This window comes from Chiloscyllium plagiosum, unplaced genomic scaffold (assembly GCF_037043375.1).
Source record: "Chiloscyllium plagiosum isolate Xiang-an unplaced genomic scaffold, Cpla_swu_hap1 HiC_scaffold_7, whole genome shotgun sequence".
Classification (NCBI taxonomy): Eukaryota; Metazoa; Chordata; class Chondrichthyes; order Orectolobiformes; family Hemiscylliidae; genus Chiloscyllium; species Chiloscyllium plagiosum.
The window spans coordinates 95,215,328-95,238,873 of NW_028270145.1; the positions used below are offsets into that span (position 1 = coordinate 95,215,328).

Genomic DNA, 23,546 nt, shown 5'->3' on the forward strand with positions numbered 1-23,546 from the left:
CAAAGTTTCGGGCAAAAATCCTTCATCGGGCAAAAAACATCAATTTTCCTGCTCTTCGGATGATGCCTGACCTGCTGTGCTTTTCCAAGACCATATCCTCGACTGCCTCCTGATGTATGTCCACAATAGACAACAGGTGATTTGGAATGGAGAGAGAAGGGCAAGGAGGGATATCTGTGAGAGATATGAGTTTCCATCAGTTATCCTGGACTCTGGGATGATTTGGAGCACAAGCATGAGAGGTCATGGGATATGGGTAGATGGGTCCAGATTGGTGTGGGGTGTAAGAGGCCTTGGAGAATAGTTACAGGAGCCATGAAGAATGGAGACTGGAGCTAAGGTTGTCAGAAGGGTATGATGAGCCATGGAACATGTATGGGCATTAGGTGGCACAGGTTGAAGTTGACCGGGTAGGGTGAGTGAGGTAAAAAAGAGGATAGACACATAGAAGAATAGAAAATAGCAGCAGTAATTGGCTGTTCGAGGCGAAGGTTGGGGTGGGGTTTGCCGTTCATGATGATCATGGCTAATCATCTAAATGAATAGCCTGTTCCCCATATCTTTTGATTCTTTTAGCCACAAGTGCTATATCCAACTCTTTCTTGAAATCATATAATATTTTGGTCTTGGCTGCTTTCTGTGGTAATGAATTCAATAGGCTCATCATTCACTGGGTGGAGAAATTTCTACTCATCTCTGTCCTAAATGGTTTACACCATATCCTTAGAGTGTGACCCTGGTTCTAGACTTCCTCATCAATGGGAACATCCTTCCTACATCTAGTCCTGTTTGAACTTTATGGAGTTCAATGATATCCCCACTCATTCTTCGAGAGTGGAAGAGACTTTTCATGTTCAATCTTCATTTAAACTTTCAACACAGTGCTCGAGTCCCCAGACAGTCTTCCCACACAGCTTGCCTTGGGAATCAGGCAGTTTCACCTGCTTTTTGCTGGTCACCTCTCCTGATTCCCAATCCAGCCCATCTTCTCAGTCTGAAATTAGGAAGCATACATGTTCACTTCTACAGATTTGAGTTGTAGAGACAGAATTTGTTACAATATACCAACTGCTCAGAAAACTATCTAATTTTCTGTTAACAATGGGCAAGTACAATGCATATCACTAAGAATTTATATACTCACATCACTTTGCAGGTCATAAGCCTTCTTGGCATGGATCACGTCATTCTGGTCTGGCAGACAGGTCCACTCGTGCAGATACCGTCTGTAGTCAATGTCGCTGACCAGAGTTTGGCATTTCTTGGCCAACAAGATGTCCAGCATGTCGACTGGCATGTTGAACTTGGTCTTTGTCTTCTCAAAGTTCTTCTTGTATTCCCGATCACTCTGAATCTTAGCCACATGCATGGACCAAACCATCTTAGGGTCATCTTGAATGTTACGGCATCCAACATGGTGGCCAAGCTGCTTGCGGTAGGCTGTTTTATACTTGTACTGAATAAGAAGTCAAGCAATAATAATCTCAATCATTTACTAAATTTAATTTGATGTAAATACACTTGGAAAATGCTTAGTATTGCCATTTCTAATTTAGCATTCCATAACTAGATAAATGTTTCAACTCACATCACTCGCAATATCTCGGGATGCTTTCGCTGCCTTAATTGGAATGGCGTCAGCATTCAAGTTATGACCTTTCTTCTTTGACTCCTCCATACCGAGTCTGTACAGTTTCTGTGGGGATAATAGTAACATGTTCAGTGAAAGTCCAAAATTGTCAATCTTCCAACAACTTTCTAAACCTGACTTTTTGGAGCTGGGTTGGAGTGGGCTCTGTCTTTCAACATCAGACGTTCCCTTTACGCTGTATCGTCTTCTTCTTCTTTTTGTATTGTGTTTCTTCAGCTTGTTAACTTTTCATCTAAAAGTGAACTGATTTATTGTGTATACAAAACATCAGAAGACCATAAGACACAGAAGCAGAAGTGAGCCATTCAGGCCATCAAATCTGCTCTGCTATTCAGAGATATGATTGCTGTTCTGATAATTGTCAACTCCACTTTTTTACCCTTGTCCATGATCTTGATTCCTTTGCTGATTAAAAATCTGTCTATCTCAACCTTGAATATACTTAATTATCTAACCTCTATAGCCCTCAGTGGTAAGAAATTCCACAGATTCACTACCCTCAAAAAAAAACTCATCTCTGTCCTAAATGGTGAACCCCTATTCTGAGATTATGCTCTCTGTTCCTAGATTCTCCAACAAGGAGAAACAACCTTTCCATATTGACCCTGTGAAATCCCTTCAGAAATTTTCATGTTTTAATAATGTCACCTCTCATTCTTCAAAACTCCAATGATTACAGGGCTAACCTACTTGAATTCTTCTCATAAGCCAATCCCTCCATACTGGTATCAACCTAGTCATCTTTCGCTGGACTGCCTCCAATGCCAATATATCTTTCTTCAGTAAAGGGGACCAAAACCATTTACAGTATTCTAACTGTAGTCTGACTTGTGCCTTGCAAAGTTTCAACAATTCCCTATTTTACCTTATTTTTATTCGTCATTCCCTTTGAAATAAACACCAACATTCCATTTGCCTTCCTTGTTACCTGTTGAACTTTGGTATTAGATGTTTGTAATTAATGCACATTGACTCCCAAATCACTCTGCCCTTTTGCTTTTGGCAGTCTTTCTCCATTCAAATAAGACCATAAGACCACAAGACATAGGAATAAAAGTAAGACCATTCGGCCCAACGAGTCTATCCCATCATTCAATGATGGCTGATGGGCATTTCAAAGCGTCTTACCTGAACTCTCCCTGAAGCCCTTAATTCCTTGTGAGATCAAGAATTTGTCAATCTCTGCCCTGAAGACATTTAACGTCCTGGCCTCCACTGTGCTCTGTGGTAATGAATTCCACAGGCCCACCACTCTCTGGCTGAAGAAATGTCTCCTCATTTCCATTCTAAATCGACCCCCTCTAATTCTAAGGCTGTGCCCACGGTTCCTAGTGTCCCTGCCTGACAGAAACAAATTCCCAGTATCCACCCTTTCTAAGCCATGCATTATCTTCTAAATTTCTATCAGATCTCCCCTCAACCTTCTAAACTCCAATGAATACAATCCCAGGATCCTGAGCCATTCATCATATGTTAGGCCTACCATTCCAGGGATCATCCTTGTGAATCTCTGCTGGACACACTCCAGTGCCAGTATGTCCTTCCTGAGGTGTGGGGCCCAAAACTGGACACAGTATTCTAGATGGGCCCTAACCAGAGTTTTATAAAGTCTCAATAGCAGATCGCTGCTTTTACATTCCAACCCTCTTGAGATAAATGACAACATTACATTTGCTTTCTTAACCATGGATTCAACCTGCAAGTCAACCTTTAGAGAATCCCAGGTCCCTTTCACTTTGGCTATATGAATTTTCTCACCATTTATAAATTATTCCATGCCTGTATTATTTTTTCCAAACTGCAAGACCTCACATTTGCTCACATTGAATTTCATCAGCCATTTCTTGGACAATTCTCCTAAACTATCTAAATCTTTCTTCAGCCTCCCAACCTCCTCAGAACTACCTGCCTGTCCACCTAACTGCGTATCATCGGTGAACTTTGACAGAATGCCCTCAGTCCCTTCATCCAGATCATTAATATATAAAGTGAACGGCTAGGACCCCAACACTGAACCCTGCAGGACCCCACTTGTCACCAGCTGCCATTCTGAAAAAGAGCCTTTTATCCCAACTCTCTGCCTTCTGTAAAACACCCAATCTTCAATCCATGCCAGTAGCTTACCTTGAACACCATGGGCCCTCACCTTACTCAGCAGCCTCCCAATAGGCACCTTATCAAAGGCCTTTTGGAAGTCTAGGTAGATAACATCCACTGGGTTTCCCTGGTCTAACCTACTTGTTACCTCTTCAAAGAATTCTAACAGGTTTGTCAGGCACGACCTCCCCTTACTAAGTCTATGCTGACTTATTCTAATCTGAACCTGCACTTCCAAGAATTTAGAAATCTCATCCTTAATGATGGATTCTAGAATTTTACCTGCAACCGAGGATAGGCTAATCAGCTTATAATTTTCCATCTTTTGTCTTGATCCTTTCTTGAACAAGAGGGTTACAATAGTGATTTTCCAATCATCTGGGACTTTCCCTGACTCCAGTGATTTTTGAAAGATTACAGCCAACGCCTCCACTATTTCTTCAGCCACCTCTCTCAGACCTTGAGGATGTAGCCCATCCAGGCCAGATTTATCAATTTTTAGACCTTTTAGCTTTTCTAGCACTTTCTCTTTTGTAATGTCTACCATACTCAACTCTATCTCTTGACTCTCCTTAATTGTTGGGATATTACTCATGTCTTCCACTGTGAAGACTGACACAGAGTATTAAGTTCTTCAGCTCTTTCCTTATCTCCCATCATTAGCCTTCCTGCATCAATTTGGAGCGGCCCAATCTCTACTTTTGCCTCCCATTTGTTTATTATGTATTGAAAGAAATTTTTACTATTATTTCTAATATTACTGGCTAGTTTACCTTCATATTTGATCTTCTCCTTCCTTATTTCTCTCTTTGCTATCTTCTGTTTATTTTTGTCGTCTTCCAAATCTTCTGATTTCCCAGTGCTCTTGGCTACTTTATGCACTCTCCCTTTTTCTTTGATACATTTCCTGTCTTCCTTTGTTAGCCATGGCTGTCTAACCCCTCCCTGGATAATCTTTATTTTCTTCGGGATGAACCTCTGTGTTCAATTACACACAGAAACTCCTGCTATTGGTGCTCCACTGTCTTCCCCACTAGGCCCTGCTTCCAGTCGATTTTCATCAGTTCCTCTCTCATGCCCGTGTAATTATCTTTATTTAACTGTAACACCATTACGTGCGATTTTGCCTTCTCTCTTTCAACTGCAGGCTGAACTCTACCATATTATGATCTCTGCCTCCTAAGTGTTCCCTTACTTTAAGATATTTTATAAAGTCTGGCTCATTACATAGGCTCGTCCCTTGTGGGCTCCATCACAAGTTGTTCCAAAAAGCCATCCTGCAAGCATTCCATGAATTCCCTTTCTTTGGATCCATTGGGAACATTATTCACGCAGTCCATTTGCATATTGAAGTCCTCCATGATCACCATGACCTTGTCTTTCTGACATGCCCAATCTATTTTTTGATAAATCTTGTGCCCCTGATCCTGACCACTGCTGGGAGATCTATACAAACTCCCATTACAGTTTTTTGCTATTGTGGTTCCTCAACTCCACCCACACAGACTCCACATCAGCTGGCCCTATGTCATTCAGTGCCACAGATTTAATTTCATGCTTGACTAACAAGGCAACCCCACCCCCACTGCCCATCTCCCTGTCTTTTCAATAAGTTGTAAATCCTTGGATGTTTAACTGCCAGTCCTGAAAGCCTTGCAACCACGTCTCTGTGATGCCTACCACCTCAATCATTCACCATGATTTATGCTGTTAATTCATCTACTTTGTTACAAACACGATGAGCATTCAGGTAAAGTACCTTAATGCTAATTTTCTTATCCTCATGATTTCCATCATCTCCAGTAATATTCCTAAATTCTCCTTCCTTTTTTGCTTCATTCCTAGTCTGCCTCAAACTTAAACCCTGCACACATGCTAACCAGCTGCTTATCTTTGTATTTGTCTCCATACTCCCTGTTGCTTTCCCTTTCAGCTCTTCTGTTCTTCTAGCCACACAGCACAACCTCACATTTTCTCACATTACATTCAATCTGCCAAGTTTTTGATCATTCACTTAACCTGTCTATTTCCCTCTGTGGACTCTGTGTCATCCTGACCATTCCCACCTATTTTTGTGTTAGCGCCAAACTTTGTTATAATACATTTAGACTTTCTTCATCCAAGTCATTATTGTAAATAATTGTATCTCCAGCTCTGATCCCTGTGGCACTCGACTAGCTTCAAGTTGTCATCCTGAAAATGTCCCCCTTAGCCCAAAACTCTGTCTTGTATTAGTTTAAAAACATCCCTTAATCGTGCTAACATATGACCTCCAATACAGATGGCTATTATCTTATTAAGTAGCCCACTGTGTGGTAGCTTATCAAATGCTTTTTAAAAATCCAATTATATTACATTCTTTTGCTTACCCCTTTATCCTACTTGTTAGCTCCTCAAAGAATTCTCATGAATTTGTTTCCACTCCATAAATTCATACTGACTCTGCTGGATGTTTATCTATATTTTTAAATGCTCTTCTATTACATTCTTTATAATAGACTAATAACTTCCCAAAGCAGATGTTAAGCTAAATTGGCCTATAGTTGCTTGTTTTATGCCTCTTTCCCTTTTTAAATATAGGTATTAAATTGGCAGTTTTCCAATTCCTGGGACTTTTCCAGAATCTAAGTATTCTTGGAAGATGACTAACAGTACGTCTACTATCACTTTAGCTACTTCTTTTAACGTCCTAGGATATATCCCATCAAGTTTTGGATTAGTGGTGCCGGAAGAGCACAGCAGTTCAGGCAGCATCTGAGAAGCAGCAAAATCGACGTTTCAGGCAAAAGCCCTTCATCAGGAATAAAGGTAGAGAGCCTGAAGCATGGAGAGATAAGCTAGAGGAGGGTGGGAATGGGAAGAAAGTAGCATGGTGTACAATAGGTGAGTGGGGGAGGGGATGAAGGTGATAGGTCAGGGAGGAGGGTGGAGTGGATAGGTGGAAAATAAGATAGGCAGGTAGGACAAGTCATGGGGACAGTGCTGGGCTGGAAGTTTGGAACTAGGGTGAGGTGGGGGAAGGGGAAATGAGGAAACTGTTGAAGTCCACATTGATGCCCTGGGGATGAAGTATTCCGAGGCAGAAGATGAGGCGTTCTTCATCCAAGCGTCTGGTGGTGAGGGAGCAGCGGTGAAGGAGGCCCAGGACCTCCATGTCCTTGGCAGAGTGGGAGGGGGAGTTGAAATGTTGGGCTACAGGGCGGTGTGGTTGATTGGCACGGGTGTCCCGGAGATGTTCCCTAAAGCGCTCTGCTAGGAGGCGTCCAGTCTCCCCAATGTAGAGGAGACCGCATCGGGAGCAACGGATGCAATAAATGATATTAGTGGATGTGCAGGTAAAACTTTGATGGATGTGGAAGGCTCCTTTAGGGCCTTGGATGGAGGTGAGGGAGGAGGTGTGGGCGCAGGTTTTGCAGTTCCTGCGGTGGCAGGAGAAGGTGCCAGGATGGGAGGGTGGGTTGTAGGGTGGCGTGGACCTGACCAGGTAATCACGGAGGGAACGGTCTTTGCGGAAGGTGGAAAGGGGTGGGGAGGGAAATATATCCCTGGTGGTGGGGTCTTTTTGGAGGTGGCAGAAATGTCATCGGATGATCTGGTTTATGCGAAGGTTGGTAGGGTGGAAGGTGAGCACCAGGGGCGTTCTGTCCTTGTTACGGTTGGAGGGGTGGGGTCTGAGGGCGGAGGTGCAGGATGTAGACGAGATGTATTGGAGCGCAGGGTGTGGGACTTTTCACCCCATTTATCTCCAGCACATTGATGATTGTTTTTATATTTATTTCCTCTCCTCCTAACTCCCTTTTACAATTTGTATTTTTTGGAATAGTAGTCATATCTTCTACTGTTCAGTCTGATACAAAACTTCATTCAACTCCTCTGCTAGTTTCTGGTTTTCCATTATTATTTTCGCAGACTCATTCTCAAGGGACCCTAGTTTCACATTGGCATCTCTCTTTTATATATTTAAAGAAGCTCTTGCTGTACACCCTGATACTCCTTGAAATTTTACCCTCAATGTTTATTTTCTCCCTCTCTTATTTTATTGATTATGTATTTGTACTTATGCTGTGAACATGACTCTGAGTATATTAAGATTTAATTGTATAGTGGGGGAATTGCAGTCTTTCTTACACCAGTAAGGATAACATATTTCCTTCCCAGACATTTAATGGACTAATTTAGAATTTTAAACAAGGAGTACGATCAATCCATCACTCAAACCAGTCCTATTATTCAATTTGATTATGTCAGAAGTCACACAAAAACAGGTTATAGTTCAACAGGTTTATTTAAAATCACAAGTTTTAGGAATGCTGCTCCTTCTTCAGATGAAGTGACCACATTGTCCACCCCAGCCCAACACCAACATCTCCACAATTTGATTATGAATGATTTGCCCCTCAATTCCATTAACTTAAAACTTATTCCATGTTCCCTCAATACCCTTACTTACAACACACTTATCAATCCCCATTTTGAATATTTTAAAAGACTTAGCATCTGTATCTTCTTGGGGAAGAGTGTTCCAGATTCCACTAACCTTTTTTGTTTTAAAGCCTGATTTCCAAATTCAATTCTAAAGACTTTGCTTTAATTTTAAGATTAAGCCACCAAAAGAAGTAATTCCAAAATCGACAATTGTTAGAGGTAAGCAGGAATGTGGCTATTATCAAATCGGCCATGATTTTATGGGCTGAAATGTCTACTTATGCTCCTAATTTGTAAATTCATATGTTCACCCTTATGTTAAATTTACAATGTGAATCAATGTTAATAAGAACCTCCATTAACCTTAAATTCAAGGGAATACTGAGCAACATGTGTTTATAATTTAGTCCTTTGCCTGGCAGCATTCTGTTCAAATTGAATAGATATTTTCTTCGTGAGATGTGATATCCTGTTAAAGTCTGAACAAGGTTGTTCACAACGAAAATGTTATTTCCTCACGATTGCATTATTACCCTCTTGAGATAAAGGTCAACATTCTAGTGGCCTTCTTATAGCATCAGAGAGTGGCACTGTTCAGGAAGAGGCCATTTAGGCTATTGTATCTGTACCAGTCCTTTTTTTAAAATATTTTCCAATTGTTCTTTCCAAAGAGCCTGATCAGTATTTTTATCCTTCATGCATTTATCTAGTTCTCTTATGAATGCTACTGTTTAATTTGCTTTCACCAGGCTTTCTAGCCATGTATTTCAGATCACAACTCAATGTGTTAATAAAAACCTAAAGGACACAGTGCACTATCAATCCAGAACCGCAGGCTAATTTCTCAGGGTATAAGTTCAAATTGTCTCATTTTAAATTTAAATTCAAAAAAAAAAAGAGTTACAAAACAAATACATAATGATAGCAAATTATTGTTAAGAACTCAGGTCCTTTCGGGAAGGAAATCTGCCATCCTTACCTGGTCTGGCTTCCATGTGACTCCAGACTTGCAGGAATGTGGCTGACTCTGAGCTGCATTCTGGGCAATTAGGGGAAGGGTAATAAATGCTGCCTAGCCAGCAATGTCCAGATTCTATAAACCAAGTTGCTTTTTCAAATTGATTTCTCTTGTGGCCACTCATGCTTTTCCCAATCAGTGGCCTCTTACCTGTGGCCATTTTGCCACTGGAAACAGTTTCTCCCTCTCCCACTCTGTCAAAGTTAGTCGTGGAATTGAAGAACTCTATCAAACCTCCTCTAATGTGTTTCTGCTCTGAGGAGACCAATTCCAGCTATTCCTGTTTCTTCACATAGGTTCCTCATTCCTTCTACCATTCTAGGAAATTTCTTTCGCAATTTCTAAAATGTAGTACTCAGAACGTAAGTACTCGGTTGAGGCTGAACTAGCGTTTATAAAGGTTTAGCATAACTTCTATTCTTTATTCAATAATAAAGCTAGCAATATTAAAAGAGCATTTTTAACTTGTCCTGCCATCTTCAAGGAATTATGGACTTCCCAGTCTCTTTGTTCTTGCATGCCTTTAATTTTATATTCTGGATCAATGGTGCTGGAAGAGCACAGCAATTCAGGCAGCATTGAGGAGCTTCAGCAAAATCGACGTTCTGGGCAAAAGCCCTTCATCAGGAATAAAGGCAGAGACCCTGAAGCGTGGAGAGTTAAGCTAGGGGAGGGTGGGGGTGGGGAGAGAGTAGCATAGAGTACTCTAGAGAGTACTCTATGCTACTCTCTCCCCACCCCCACCCTCCCCTAGCTTATCTCTCCACGCTTCAGGGTCTCTGCCTTTATTCTTGATGAAAGGCTTTTGCCCAAAACGTCGATTTTGCTGAAGCTCCTCAATGCTGCCTGAATTGCTGTGCTCTTCCAGCACCATTGATCCAGAATCTGGTTTCCAGCATCTGCAGTCATTGTTTTTACCTTGTTGATTTTAACGCTACTGCGAATCCTCTTGCAAGGATGCCTGCCTTGAAGAAGTTTTCCTCCTCTCTCCACAACTCTATGCTACTCTCTCCCCACCCCCACCCTCCCCTAGCTTATCTCTCCACGCTTCAGGCTCTCTGCCTTTATTCCTGATGAAGGGCTTTTGCCCGAAACGTCGATTTTGCTGAAGCTCCTCGATGCTGCCTGAATTGCTGTGCTCTTCCAGCACCATTGATCCAGAATCTGGTTTCCAGCATCTGCAGTCATTGTTTTTACCTTTTTAGTTTTATATTGCTTGTCCTAGGTCTTCTACAAAGTCATATCCCTTCACAATAATCAATATTTAATTTGTGATGTGTCTGCTCAGTTCACCTGTCTCCAAGTCCTCCTGAGGTCTATTACTATCTCCTCATATCTTGCTACATTTTGAATTTTGGATCTTCCGCCAGTTTATTATCTAAATCCAGGTCATTTAACTTAGCTCAAAATAAGAATGTCCCAATACTGAAACTTGGGGAATTCGACTGTACAATTATTCCCACACCGGAAAACAACTATTCACCATTCCTCTCTGCTTTCCATCCCTTATGTAACCTGAGATTTGAACACATGGAAGGCTCAAAGACCAAAAAGCAGTGATTCTTTATTTCATCAGCATCAGGTTATTCCAAACAGGAAAGGGCATTAAGGATAAACAGGGAACTATTTACACTATGTACATGAAACAAGGTCTGTGGATTACATTGGGCTGAATAAGCCCTTCTGCTCCTCCTTCCCATCAGTCCTGCTTTCATCAACAACACATTTTTATTCCCAACAAGAGTCACTTCAACTGTTCCATCTGCCTCCTGCACCATCACCATCTGCTGGTGGAGGTCTCAGTGAACTGCTCCGTATGCTCTATTACTGAAAATGTGTTACTGGAAAAGCGCAGCAGGTCAGGCATCATCCAAGGAGTAGGAGAATCGATGTTTCGGGCATGAGCCCTTCTTCAGGCTCTATTACCCTTGCCACCTCCAAACCATGTTTGTATCTATGCAGCTACTGCCTTTTTAATTCTATTAATGTTACATTTAACAGTTGACTATTTACTGTACCAATAATGTACATTCATAGACACCTGCATTGTGCTGCTTCTCCTGCTTCTCCAGGGCTCTCACGTTGAAGGAAACATTACAAATAGTGCTGTTTGAATCCAAAGAGAATAACCTAGCATTTCCCAACATTGAACTTCACATGCTACAGTTGTGCCCTCACACAAATTCTATCAATGCCCCTTTTTAACTTCCTTCTTCTACACAGGTTTGTGTGCCTCCAAGCCCAATAATGATTTGTATTTATGTATATACAACTCAGTATGGTGAACTAGATTACACTCTAAAAGTTTTCATGGCTACTTTTCCCAGCACTACCCAACAAATTAGCAGATTATTAAATTTGCAACATCAGTGTTGAAACACTGGCTTCTGAAAACATGACTTGCACAATTCTGGTCCAACCGCATGCATGCAAAGTGACTAGATCTTTGTTAATCAATGTATGCTAAAACCAATCTGAGTTCCTGAATCTCCATTCCTTTTCTATAGAGAAACATACAGAATTACTTCTTCAAAATAATTGCACACACTTACATCACTGCAGGTGATCTGATTCTGTTTTGCTAATATTATTTCTGGTGTATCTGGCATGACATGAATTTTAGTCTTGTCTGCTTCCCAGGCTTCAAGGTACGCACGCTGAAAAATATACACATGTGTTAGTATGTCAATTGACCAAAGAAGTCAATTGAAAAATGAGTATTTTCAAAGAAATTTTAAAAAGCGAAGTGATTCAACCTTGTTCATTATACGCGCATTATTCTTTGCCAGGGTCATGTCCATGGAGTCAGACAAACTGCTGAATTTCAACTTAGAAGGATGCTGGCGGTAATTGGTCTCACTCAGAATCTCTCCAGCTCTTTTGACTTTGGCCACGTCTAGTGATTCCAGAGGAGACCATCCGATACCCTTTAGCCACCCAAGGTCTGCTTTGTATAGATTCTGGAAAGCAATGAAAAGTTATTTACTGTTTTCACATTAAGTTAAGTGTTAGTGAGGTTACATCTAAATAAAGACAAGTGAAATGGTTAAAGGTTGAAGGATTGGGTTAGGGCAAAGGCATACTATTTAAATTGTAAGATTTTCTCATCAACGACTTGATTTCGATTGCAGTCCCGGGCCATGCTTTATTTGTGTAACAGAAAATACATTTATAAATATGTTTATGTTTTCTTCAGAGTTTGCTATGATTTGTAATAAGTCAATTTCTTTGGACTATAAGGAGTACCAATAGGAAATGAAAGGGTGGCCTGATGTTTTAAAACTATTTTCCACATTCAAAGGGAATTTTCCTGAACTTGAATTCTGGCAACATTGCACAGCAGTGCTGTTAATAAAAGCTTACAACAAGACATTGCAGAGACATACTGATAAAGGAGGAGCAGGCCACAGTTAGTGCTTAGTCTGTGCTCTCAGTAATGGTCCTGTGGTGACGTACAGAAAAAAACTCATGATTTTCATATTCCAATTAACTTTTTCATACTTGAAATAATCAACAATTCATTCCAACATCCTGATGCAAGGATGAATCCACCTCTGCAGCATCAAAAATAACCAAGTTGTGCGTTAGGAATTTTAGTAAAGATTGTGGAGAATAAAGTTTACCTTTCAAAGATTAGTCAAGCATATTTATAACTTATTGACATATTGATGTCAATAGATATTCTTAAATTTAATGGGTCAGCTTTGGAAAATTTGAACTCTGCATGTTATTTTATTAATTATATATTATTGTTCACATTTTAATATCAAAGCAGATGATTCTGAAAGACCAAATTTACATTCATTTGGAGAGGCAAGGGATGATTAGGGATAGTCAGCATAGTTTTCTATGAGAGAAATCATATCTCATAAATTTGATTGAATATTTTGAGGAAGTAACCTAAAAGATTGATGAAGGCAGAGCAGTAAACGTTGTTGAGTTGGACTTTAGTAAAGCCTTTGACAAATTCCTGCATGGCCGACTAATTAGTAACATTAGATCACATGGGATTCAGGGTGAACTGGCCAATTGGATACAAAATTGGCTTTATGGTGGAAAACATAAGGTGGAGGGTTCTTTGTCGGAACAGCGGTGTTCCACAGGGATTCGTACTGGGTCCATTTTTATTTGCCATTTATATAAATGAAATGGATGGGAATGTAGGAAGAATAGTTAATAAGTTTGTGGGTGACACCAAAATTGGTGGTATAGTGGACAGCGAAGAAGGTTACGAAGAGATCTTGACCAATTGGGTCAATTGGCTGAGGATTGCCAGATGGAGTTTAATTTTGACAAATGAGATTGCATTTAGGTAAATAACCATGCAGGATCTATACAATTAATGGTAGGACCCTGGGTAATTTTGTAGAACTGAGAGGACTAGGGGCTCAGGTACACAATTATTTGAAATTTTTGCCACAGGTAGACAGGATGGTTGAGAAGGCATTAGCATGCTTGCCTTCATTGTTCAGACCTTTAAATATAGGAGCTGGGACAACATGTGGAAGTTATATAGGACATTGGTGAGACCTCTTCTGCAATACTGTATGCAGTTCTGGATGCACTGTTATCGGATGGATAATATTAAACTGGAAAGGATTCAGAAAAGATTTACTTGAATGTTGCTAGGAATGGAGGGTTTGAGTTATAAAAATAGGCTGGATAGGTTGGAACTTCTTTCAGTAGAGCGTAGGAGGTTGAAGGGTGATCTTATAGACGTTTGCAAAATCATAAGGGGCATACATAAGGTGAACAGCAAAGATCTTTTCCTTAAGGTGGGGCAATTTAAAATAGGGGTCATATTCTGAAGGTGAGAGGAGAAGGATTTAAAAAGGGCATGAGGGACAACTTTTTTAACACAGTGTATGGTTAGTGTGTGGAATGAACAGTCAAAGTAAGTGGTGGATCCAGGTGCAGTTACAACGTTTAAAAGACATTTGGAAAGTACATGATAAGGAAAGGTTTGGAGGTATATGGGCTAACTGCAGGCAGATGGGATGTGTAAGTTTGGGAACATTGCGGGTGTGGACTGGTTGGACCGAAGGTCTGTTTCCATACTGTATGACACTGTGACTCTATCTCCGTTTCAACGTATGATTGAATTTAGAAAATAAGGACTCATGGAATAAATGAAGCAAAGCTCAAACTATTTTTTTCAGTACAGGATTACCTCGAAGATGTTGCTAATAATAACTATGTAAAAGCTGTATATATTTCTAACATTTGTTACAGTGAGATAGTATTATCACACAAATAATTGTTCCTCTTGATTTCCAATACATACATCACTCTGCAAATCATAGGCTTTCTTTGCCTGGATCACATCAGTCTGGTCTGGCAGACAGGTCCATTGGTGCAGGTACCGTCTGTAATCAATGTCGCTGACCAGAGTCTGGCACTTCTTGGCCAACAGGATGTCCAGCATGTCAACTGGCATGTTGAACTTGGTCTTTGTTTTTTCAAAGTCCTTCTTGTATTCCCGGTCGCTCTGGATCTTGGCCACGTGCATGGACCAAACCATCTTGGGATCATCTTGAATGTTACGGCATCCAATATGGTGGCCAAGCTGCTTGCGATAGGCTGTTTTGTATTTGTACTGAAACACAGAGGTCAAACAAATAATGGTTAATTGAATCACTAACTTTAAATTCAACGAACGGGTATGGGCATCTCGGTTTTTAATATAGAACTCCCTGAGTCAAAATAAGCAGGCTCACTTACATCACTGGCGATATCGCGGGATGCTTTTGCTGCTTTGATGGAAATGGCATCAGGGCGCAAATCATAGCCCTTCTTCTTATCCTCCTCCATAGCGAGTCTGTACAGTTTCTGAGAAGAAGAAATAATAGTTTCAGCATCAGGATCACACCAATAGTGGTTTTCTTTTATGTTCCTGATTTTAGCTGAACTGTGTGGAAGATGTTTGTAAGCTGTAGGTGGAGACCCCATTTCACTTTACAGTTAAAAAGGCATTACCAAGGCTGGGACGGGCACTGTTGGTTCCCACACAATGACAAAACAAACATTAACCTTAGCTCTAATACATGCTCATCCCAGCCAAGTATCATTGAAGGAATCAAAAAATTGTTCATTGAGGTGGGAAGAGTGAGGTAAAAAAAGGGTAGTCTAGATACATGAAAATCTGGTTAAAATATATTTTTACGTTTTAACACTGCTGGCTAAAACACTTTACCCACAACCAAAGTAAGGCTCACCGGTCTATAATTACCAGGGTTGTCTCTACTCCCCTTCTTGAATAGGGGAACAACATTTGCTATCCTCCAGTTCTTGGAATGAGTTATGAATCTCAAAAACGTTTGGACTTCCACAAAAAAAAATCTACTGTTGCATTCACTCAAATGATTTTGGTCCAGACAAAAACTTATTTGTCAAATGGTCTCACAACTACTTGTGAGACAATATGAACTTCGAAAAATAAAACAGGTAAATAGGCTGGACATCCTGTGGTTAGACACCTATGGGAAAACTGACACAAAATTTTGGAATGAAGTAGAGCTCAAACTGAAACAATTGCAAACCAATCATGTATTTCCGAAACCAAAGAATGCAGAATGGTCAACATGAGATCAGTCAGGCAGGCAAAAGTGAGGACTGATGAAGGGCTTTTGCCTGAAATGTCAATATTCCTGCTCCTCGGATGCTGCCTGACCTGCTGTGCTTTTCCAGCACCACTCTGATCTAAACATGAGGTTAGTTGCTTTGTCATCAACATATGGAAAGAAAAGCTCATTTAGGCAAGTTGTATTTGGAGCAAGACCATGAAGGAAGTCTTGTTTGGAAGCAGAACAATACTAGTCAGGTCAGATCCAATAAATTCAAGTCAACCTCAGCTGACTATCTGGCAAGTAACTGTTTGTTTATACAATTGCTTTGTAATGCTTTAAGTTTTAAACATTTTTCTCATTACAAAATGGATGGATTTGCAGTAAGATTGTGTCAGTTGTTATTCCCTATCCCCTGCATATTATAGACAATCAAAGTATTTTAACTCAGAAGCATCCACTCACCAAGAACTCTGTGTTCCTCTAATTCAGCTACTTTTGCACTTAGCTCCCTTACTCCCAAATCTGGCTGATGTCCCTTCAGCCGTCTATAGTATAAGCTCTGGAATTCCCTCTCCACGACCTGTATTTTCATTGTCAAAATTGGTCGTGGCAGGTGACTTCATATACCTGTCTTCCGAGAAAGCATTTGGAAAGGTGGGATCTTACTGCCAGGGGTGTGGGAGGGTTATGCAGAATGGACCGAAATTCAACCAGCTAACTTGAGAAAGTTCTGCGCAGAACTACATGGGTTACAAGGTGTTGATCTGGGTTGCTTGTCTCTTCTCAGTGGAACTTCTTCCACTTTATAATGAAAATCATCACACCCCCTAGCCCTCATTCAATACACTTCCTCAACACCCTCATTCATTTCTCATGCATGTCACATGTCAGACAGTGCAACCCCCACCAATGGCACCTCATCCAACCCAACATGAGGGTTGGCTGAGAGATCAAACATCCATTACTCTGTTGGAACACCTGAGTCTTTGATCGGTAGAAAGCTCTGGCTCCCTGATCTCTGCAGTCCATTTCATAATCTTTATTTCCACAACAGTTCACATTTTCCAAGCTCCTGAATTTCAGCTATTGATAGTGGATCGTTGACATTTTTAAAGTTTTGTGGTTAAAAAAAAACAATGATTTGTTTCAAAGTATTAGAAAGTAATACAAGAACTACTGATTTTTAAAGAATTTTTAGTAACACATTCTATTGTCATCATCGAGTTTATTGGTAGCCTATGATTAACAGTCAGTCAATACTTTGTGCAAGTGTCAACAGGAAGTTCTATAATTTGGCATGGGATTGGAAGAGACCATGGGACTGGGTAAAGGGATAGCTTTGTGGAAGTGGGAAGAAGGCTGCAAATGGATTGGGGGGTTCTGGATGGAGGACATGGAGACTGAAAGAAAGATGTGGGGAGAAGGAGGCTCCAAAGAATATGGGGGATGGTTAGGGAAGGAGGTTGTGGTAACAGGCGTGGGCTAGCAAGCTGTGACATGAATATTGGGAAAAGGGGCTATGTACACTAGGGAGAATGTGGCTGCAGGAAGAGAGAAAGGGAGAAAAGGGTTGAGGAGAGGAAGTCTACAAGATTGAAAGGAGGAAAAGTAGTTTCAAACCCATTAACAAAGAATTCTCAACTCACTAGAATAAACTCAAATTACTGAGGCAATGGATTTCTTAAAAAGGAATGTGGAACCTTATGTTAAGGCTCCATAAGTTCTTGATCCTTTCAAATGGAAAAATGTTTATTAGATTCCATTATGATGAACACTCTGTTAATTGTTAAATTTAAATCTGAGATTGAGATTTGAGATGTAGATAAAAGCATACTAATTGCCTAATTAAAACATTTCAGCTTTGTGGATCTATAGTGGAAATTAGCTTGGACTTCACTCGTCTATAAAGAGCATATTTAGGGTCACTTTTGTTTATGTGTAGAAGTGTATGTCGGTTATTTTGAAAAAGTGTTTGTACAATACGTGCATTTGTCTCATGTCAATTTTTCAGACTGTGGTGTCTGGAAAATTAACGCTTTTGTTGATGCTGCAGTTTTAAGTTGAATGGAGGATTAATAATTATTGATGATATTAATTAATTCTTCTCTTTCCATTTCTGTGTAAAGTAAATATCCCATATATCAGCACAAATACAGATGGCATTTTAAAAAATGTAACAGAATAACCTAATAAATGGGTTTGTGAAAATGAAAATATATCGTAGAAAACCTAAACATAACTCTCAAGAAAAATCAAGAAAAGCCCACCCAAAGAAAATTATATTGACTCCTGGAGAAATCAGCAAGTCAGTGGTCTAACACCTTGAGTGAAATGCATTAATATTCCCTTTGTTATATGTAATATTGACTATTACGCAGATGAGTGAAAAGTTAATGAAATTTGCACATCAGAAAGGACACTCACATTACTAAAGTTCAGTGTGTTTGTTTTGGCCTGTTCAATCTCAGGAGTGTCAGGCATGACATGAATCTTCACCTTGTCCTTCTCCCAGGCTTCTGTGTAAAGTCGCTGTTATAAATATAAGAAATGTAATTAGAGTAACAAGGGCATGGGATTATGTTTACCACATCAACTAAACCATCTATGTGTAAAATACTCTTGCCTTGTTCATTATATGTGCATTATTCTTTGCCAGGGTCATGTCCATGGAGTCAGATAAACTGTTGAATTTCAACTTGGAAGGATGCTGGCGGTATTTGGTCTCACTCAGGATCTCTCCAGCTCTTTTGACTTTTCCCACTTCTAGTGATTCCAGAGGAGACCATCCGATACCTTTTAGCCACCCAAGGTCTGCTTTGTATAGATTCTGGAAGGTAATGAAAAATCATTGATTACTTGCACCACCGTGCAAATCTACAGTGAACTAAAATGTCTGCCATCCCCCTTATTCTTTCTCAGTCAATTACAAAGGAGAAGGTTGGACTTCACTCTGCCATCTCAAATTTTGGTTCACCACACTTACTCACAGGTTTTTGCAACATAATATTGATGCCAATGTGCAATAATACTAATAATGGTAAGTAAGTGAACAATGCATTGCCTCTAAAAACTGAAAGAACTGCTGATGCTGTAAATCAGAAACAAAAACAGAAGTTGCTGGAAAAACTCAGCAGGTCTGGCTGCATCTGTGCAGAGAAATCAAAGTTAACATCTTAGGTCCAGTGACTCTTTCTCAGAAGGATCTGAGGAAGGGTGACTGGACCCGAAATGTTAACTTTGATTTCTCTTCACAGATGCTGCCAGATCTGTTGAGCTTTTCCAGCAACCTCTGCTTTTGAATACGTTGCCCCTGCTGTGTTTCCCAAATGTGCATTATTTAATTTCAGGATGCAGTGGCAAGAAGGAGGATGAAGAAGTAGGTTCTTTTTGGATCCAAGGCCTAACTTGACAGTCAGAAAGCACTGCCTTGCAGAGGTCAAAGTAACAAAGTAGAGAGTCGGAGTCAAAATAATCCTCATTTGCAGGTAGAATAGCAACAAAACAATTCCCTGTTTTTTGAGAACTCTCGGCTGGAGTGTCATGAGTTGAGTTATATAGGTATCTGTTGAAACAAAAGCCTAAGAGGTTGATAGAACAAAATATGTTTCCAGGTGGGGAAATCCCAAACAAGGAGAAAGTGAGGTCTGCAGATGCTGGGGATCATATTTGAAGAGTTTGGTGCTGGAAAAGCACAGCAGGTCAGGCAGCATCTGGGGAGCAGGAGAATCGATGTTTCAGGCTTGTGCCCGACATTCGATTCTCCTGTTCCTTGGATGTCGCCTGACCTGCTGTGCTTTTCCAGCGCCACATTTTTCAATTCAAATCCAAAACAAGGGCAATTAACCATAAAAATAAAAGTGGGGAATACAGAGGTGATATCACGGAACATGTATTGACACAAGTGAACAGCAGTGAGAATCGAGAAGTTCAGCCCCCATAAATGCTATTGAAGTAGATCAATTGAAATGTAATAATTGAGAAAGATTGTCTTTTTATGATTTTCAAAGCTACTCATGGAATTAAGAATAGCCCAGATTGAATTAGAATGCAGATCAGGCATGATCTTACTGAATGTTTTTCAAACTCACAGGATGAGGGCATCACAGTCTAGACCAGTATTTATTGCCAATAACCACATTACTATGGCATAATTGAATGGCTATTCTGATGTCCCTGCATTCATGTATCAACTTATCTGAGCTAAAATTAAGGAAAAAGGTTGAAGAGTGAACACGAGGTTCTTAGGTGCCAAGACTTGATTGTATAGAATTTTCAAATTTGGAATGACTTCATAATAATTTAGAGTGATCAACATTGGGGAAAAGTTTTGAACAGAATGACTAACTCCATTATACCATTGGTGAGATACTCACATCACTTTGCAGATCATAGGCCTTCTTTGCCTGGATCACATCAGTCTGGTCTGGCAGACAGGTCCATTGGTGCAGGTACCGTCTGTAATCAATGTCACTGACCAGAGTCTGACATTTCTTGGCCAACAGGATGTCCAGCATGTCGACTGGCATGTTGAACTTGGTCTTCGTCTTCTCAAAGTTCTTCTTGTATTCCCGGTCGCTCTGGATTTTGGCCACGTGCATGGACCAAACCATCTTGGGGTCATCTTGAATGTTACGGCATCCAATGTGGTGGCCAAGCTGCTGGCGATAGGCTGTTTTGTATTTGTACTGAAAAATAGTTATGAACATTTAGTGATATTTCCCACAGTGAAATGAAAACAATTTTGCAATCTCAAAACAGTCGCATTTCTCAGAAGAGTTACATTCATGGTGACAAATGTGCATACTTATGGCAACTTGGGTTATACACCAGTATCATCTTATTCTAATTGTAGAAAACAGTTTCTCAGAGTCCATTACAAGAAAATCAGGTCTACCACCTCAGCACAAAAGGCCTGGTTAGATAGATGTAGTATAAAACTCAGCTGGAATACAGATATTTGCCCATGATGGCAACATAACTAAAGCAGAAGCAGAAAAGTCACGAGTATGAAGAAAACTAGGTTGGTAATGAGGGCGAAACAGAGGCTGAGTTGAAGAAAACATTGACAGCGCTTTTTAAGAGATGGTAAAGGAGAGAGCTTTTAGAAGGAAGCTCCTAAGGAAGACAGGCATTGAAATCTTTTTAAATTTTAAATACAACAAGAGGTATGTGCAAATAGCAGGAAAGTGGCATTGAGATAAAGGATCAACTATGGTTCTGCTGAATAACAGAAAAAGCTTGAAAGGCCAAATGACGTAGGTCATGCTATTGTTTCTATGTTTCTATTATGTTACTATGATAGAAATGTTGATTTAACAGAGAATAAGGCCTGATCCTACCACGTTCTTTGGTTCAAAAGTGAAGAATTTTGCCAAATTGGAATAGTTGATCAGCACAACTGGTAGCAACTGCATTTAAAGGGATGTATCTGTCCACTGGAACTCCATTGGTAAAGGATTGTTACAGGTGGAAAAACTCAAGACAATGCAGGAATACTGCAATGGATGGAGACTAATGGATTGCATTGGTATAGATTTCATGAGATCCATTTCCTTCAAATGGCTGTCCTCAATAGGGGCACATGATCACAAATAACCTCTGTAGAGCTAAGCAAAAATCCATATTAACAAAAAAGAAGTTCTTTGCTGGAAAGCCAGATTTAAGAGATGGAGTTGAAGGAGCAACAAGGATAATCAAAATCATAGGCACTCCTGCCACTTGTATAAGTTTCAAATGGAGGATAAACATTTGAGCAGAGAAGAGTCAATAATAAAACAAGAGGGACAAGGTACCTGATGCAACAGAATCAGCAGTTTAAATAAGCTGATGAAGCATTTAAGTAGAAATGAAAAAGTAAAGGATTAGGTGAGGAGCATGTTGGACTGAGTTCGGTTCGAACATGCTGCACTTAACATCCACCTTCTGTTGAAGAAAAGCTTTCAGTTGCATTAAAGGCCTTCAGCAAAGAGAATTAATGTTGAAAACCACATTTATTATTGTTAGACATGGATCCAAACATCTTTAATGAATTTACATTGGTCTCTGGGCATCAGCACTAATGGTTTATGGTTGAGGTAGTTCTTTTTCCTTCTTACTTTTTTTAAAACAGCAAGTCATCAAATAGTTAAACAGCCCCTGATGGGACAATGTAATAAACACATAATCAAATGGTTAACAGTAAATTATAAAAAAAAATTAACTTATTAAATCAAAACATCATTGTCCAGGGCGATGATGCACCTTAGCCCCTGCAGAGTCCACCGGGCACTCACTTAACTCAATTCATCTTTCTAGACAGTTTCTAATCAATTTGTTCACAGATCTTATTATAAACTCTGCAGCAATGAAACTTGAACCCAGGCCTCCTGGCTCAAAGGCAGGGACATTGTTATTGTGCCACATTGACCTAAAAATGAATCAGTTAGAATTTGCTAGAACACACCTGTGGGACAGATGGGACTTGAATCCAAGTCTTCTGGCCCAGAGGTAAGAACACTACCACTACACCACAAGAACACTAAATTGTCCTTATTAGATATTTTTAACCAACCTTTTCAGAGATACTATTTCACACTTCTGGGACCTGACCTCAACAAACTTAGTTTATTGCTCTTAGCAATTAACTCATTATCAAAATGACAAACTACCAGGAGTACGTTTTGACCTATCTGCCTCCATTACAGCCTCATGATTGGTTCACCACCCAATCATCACCAGATTGAATCGAGCCTATTGTGATTTTAATAATAATTCATTCAAAACTAATACTTTATATAAATTATTTAAAAGTTATACATTAAAAACTTGCAAAATTGTTCTTACTTACATCACTTGCAATATTTGTAGATGCCTTTGCAGCCTTTATTGATATAGCATCAGGTCTGAGGTCATAACCTTTCTTCTTGGATTGTTCCCAGCCCAATTTATATATGTTCTACAAAGAGAGAAGACATTTAGTGCTTACAATTCTGGACTTAAAATCTTTATTTTCTTTAAATTAGAATCATTTTAAAATGTCTTACATTACTGAACATATGAGCATTGGCCTTAGCTTGTAAGATATCTGGATGATCCAGTGTCACGTGGACCTTAGTTTTGTCTTTCTCCCAGGCGTCTGTATACAGATTCTGTGAAAATAAAAAGGAATGTACATCTGAGCTTCTTTAGAAATTGTTGTAAGAACTCTGAAAAGAAACACTGCAGACTCAGGATTGATTTAGCAATTGTGAAATTACTGCAATTATATCTAATCCTCCTTCAACATTCACTTCATCCACCACTGGTATACAGTGGCCACAGAGTGTAGTTCTGACAAAATACACTGCAGCAGCAAAAGGGACTAAGTCAGATTAGATGTCTGGTCAGCGTGGACAGGTTGGACCGAAAGGTCTGTTTCTGTGCTGTATGACTCTATGACTATAACTTTAACTCAATAAGACACCTTTGACAGTTGCTTTCAAGACCACGATCAGTACTGCTGAGGAGGACAAGAACAGCAAATGCATGAAAACACTACACCTTCCCTTCTAATCCACAAGCTATCCTGATTTAGAAATATACCTCCGTTTCTTCATTATCACTAGTTCTAAATTCTGGATCTCGCTGCCTAACCGGATGGAGGGTGTATCTATACCAGTACACTATAGTGGTTCAAAAAGGTAGGTTACCTTCTTAAGAACAATTCGGAATGGGCAATAAATGCTGGCCTAGTCAGCAATACCCACACCTCATGACTAATAGTGTTTCTTTGTTTCCATATTAAACCATTTGACACATAGTTTCAGCAAAT

General features: G+C 39.9%; 1 protein-coding gene across 38 annotated transcripts in view; it reads right to left on the reverse strand.

Annotated features, from left to right (window-relative positions):
* neb (nebulin) overlaps window positions 1-23,546 on the reverse strand; it is a 297,385-nt gene that overhangs the window by 172,019 nt on the left and 101,820 nt on the right. For 37 of the 38 annotated variants that reach the window (XM_087989288.1, XM_087989277.1, XM_087989285.1 and 34 more), the window contains 11 exons: window positions 22,780-22,884; window positions 22,584-22,691; window positions 20,131-20,442; window positions 18,381-18,584; window positions 18,182-18,286; window positions 14,913-15,020; window positions 14,476-14,787; window positions 11,948-12,151; window positions 11,744-11,848; window positions 1,589-1,696; window positions 1,145-1,456 (listed from right to left, as the gene is read on the reverse strand). In XM_087989288.1, coding sequence (XP_087845414.1) covers window positions 1,145-1,456; window positions 1,589-1,696; window positions 11,744-11,848; window positions 11,948-12,151; window positions 14,476-14,787; window positions 14,913-15,020; window positions 18,182-18,286; window positions 18,381-18,584; window positions 20,131-20,442; window positions 22,584-22,691; window positions 22,780-22,884 — 1,983 coding nt within the window. The remainder of the gene's footprint in view (window positions 1-1,144; window positions 1,457-1,588; window positions 1,697-11,743; window positions 11,849-11,947; window positions 12,152-14,475; window positions 14,788-14,912; window positions 15,021-18,181; window positions 18,287-18,380; window positions 18,585-20,130; window positions 20,443-22,583; window positions 22,692-22,779; window positions 22,885-23,546) is intronic. The other variant, XM_087989314.1, reaches the window with a different exon arrangement.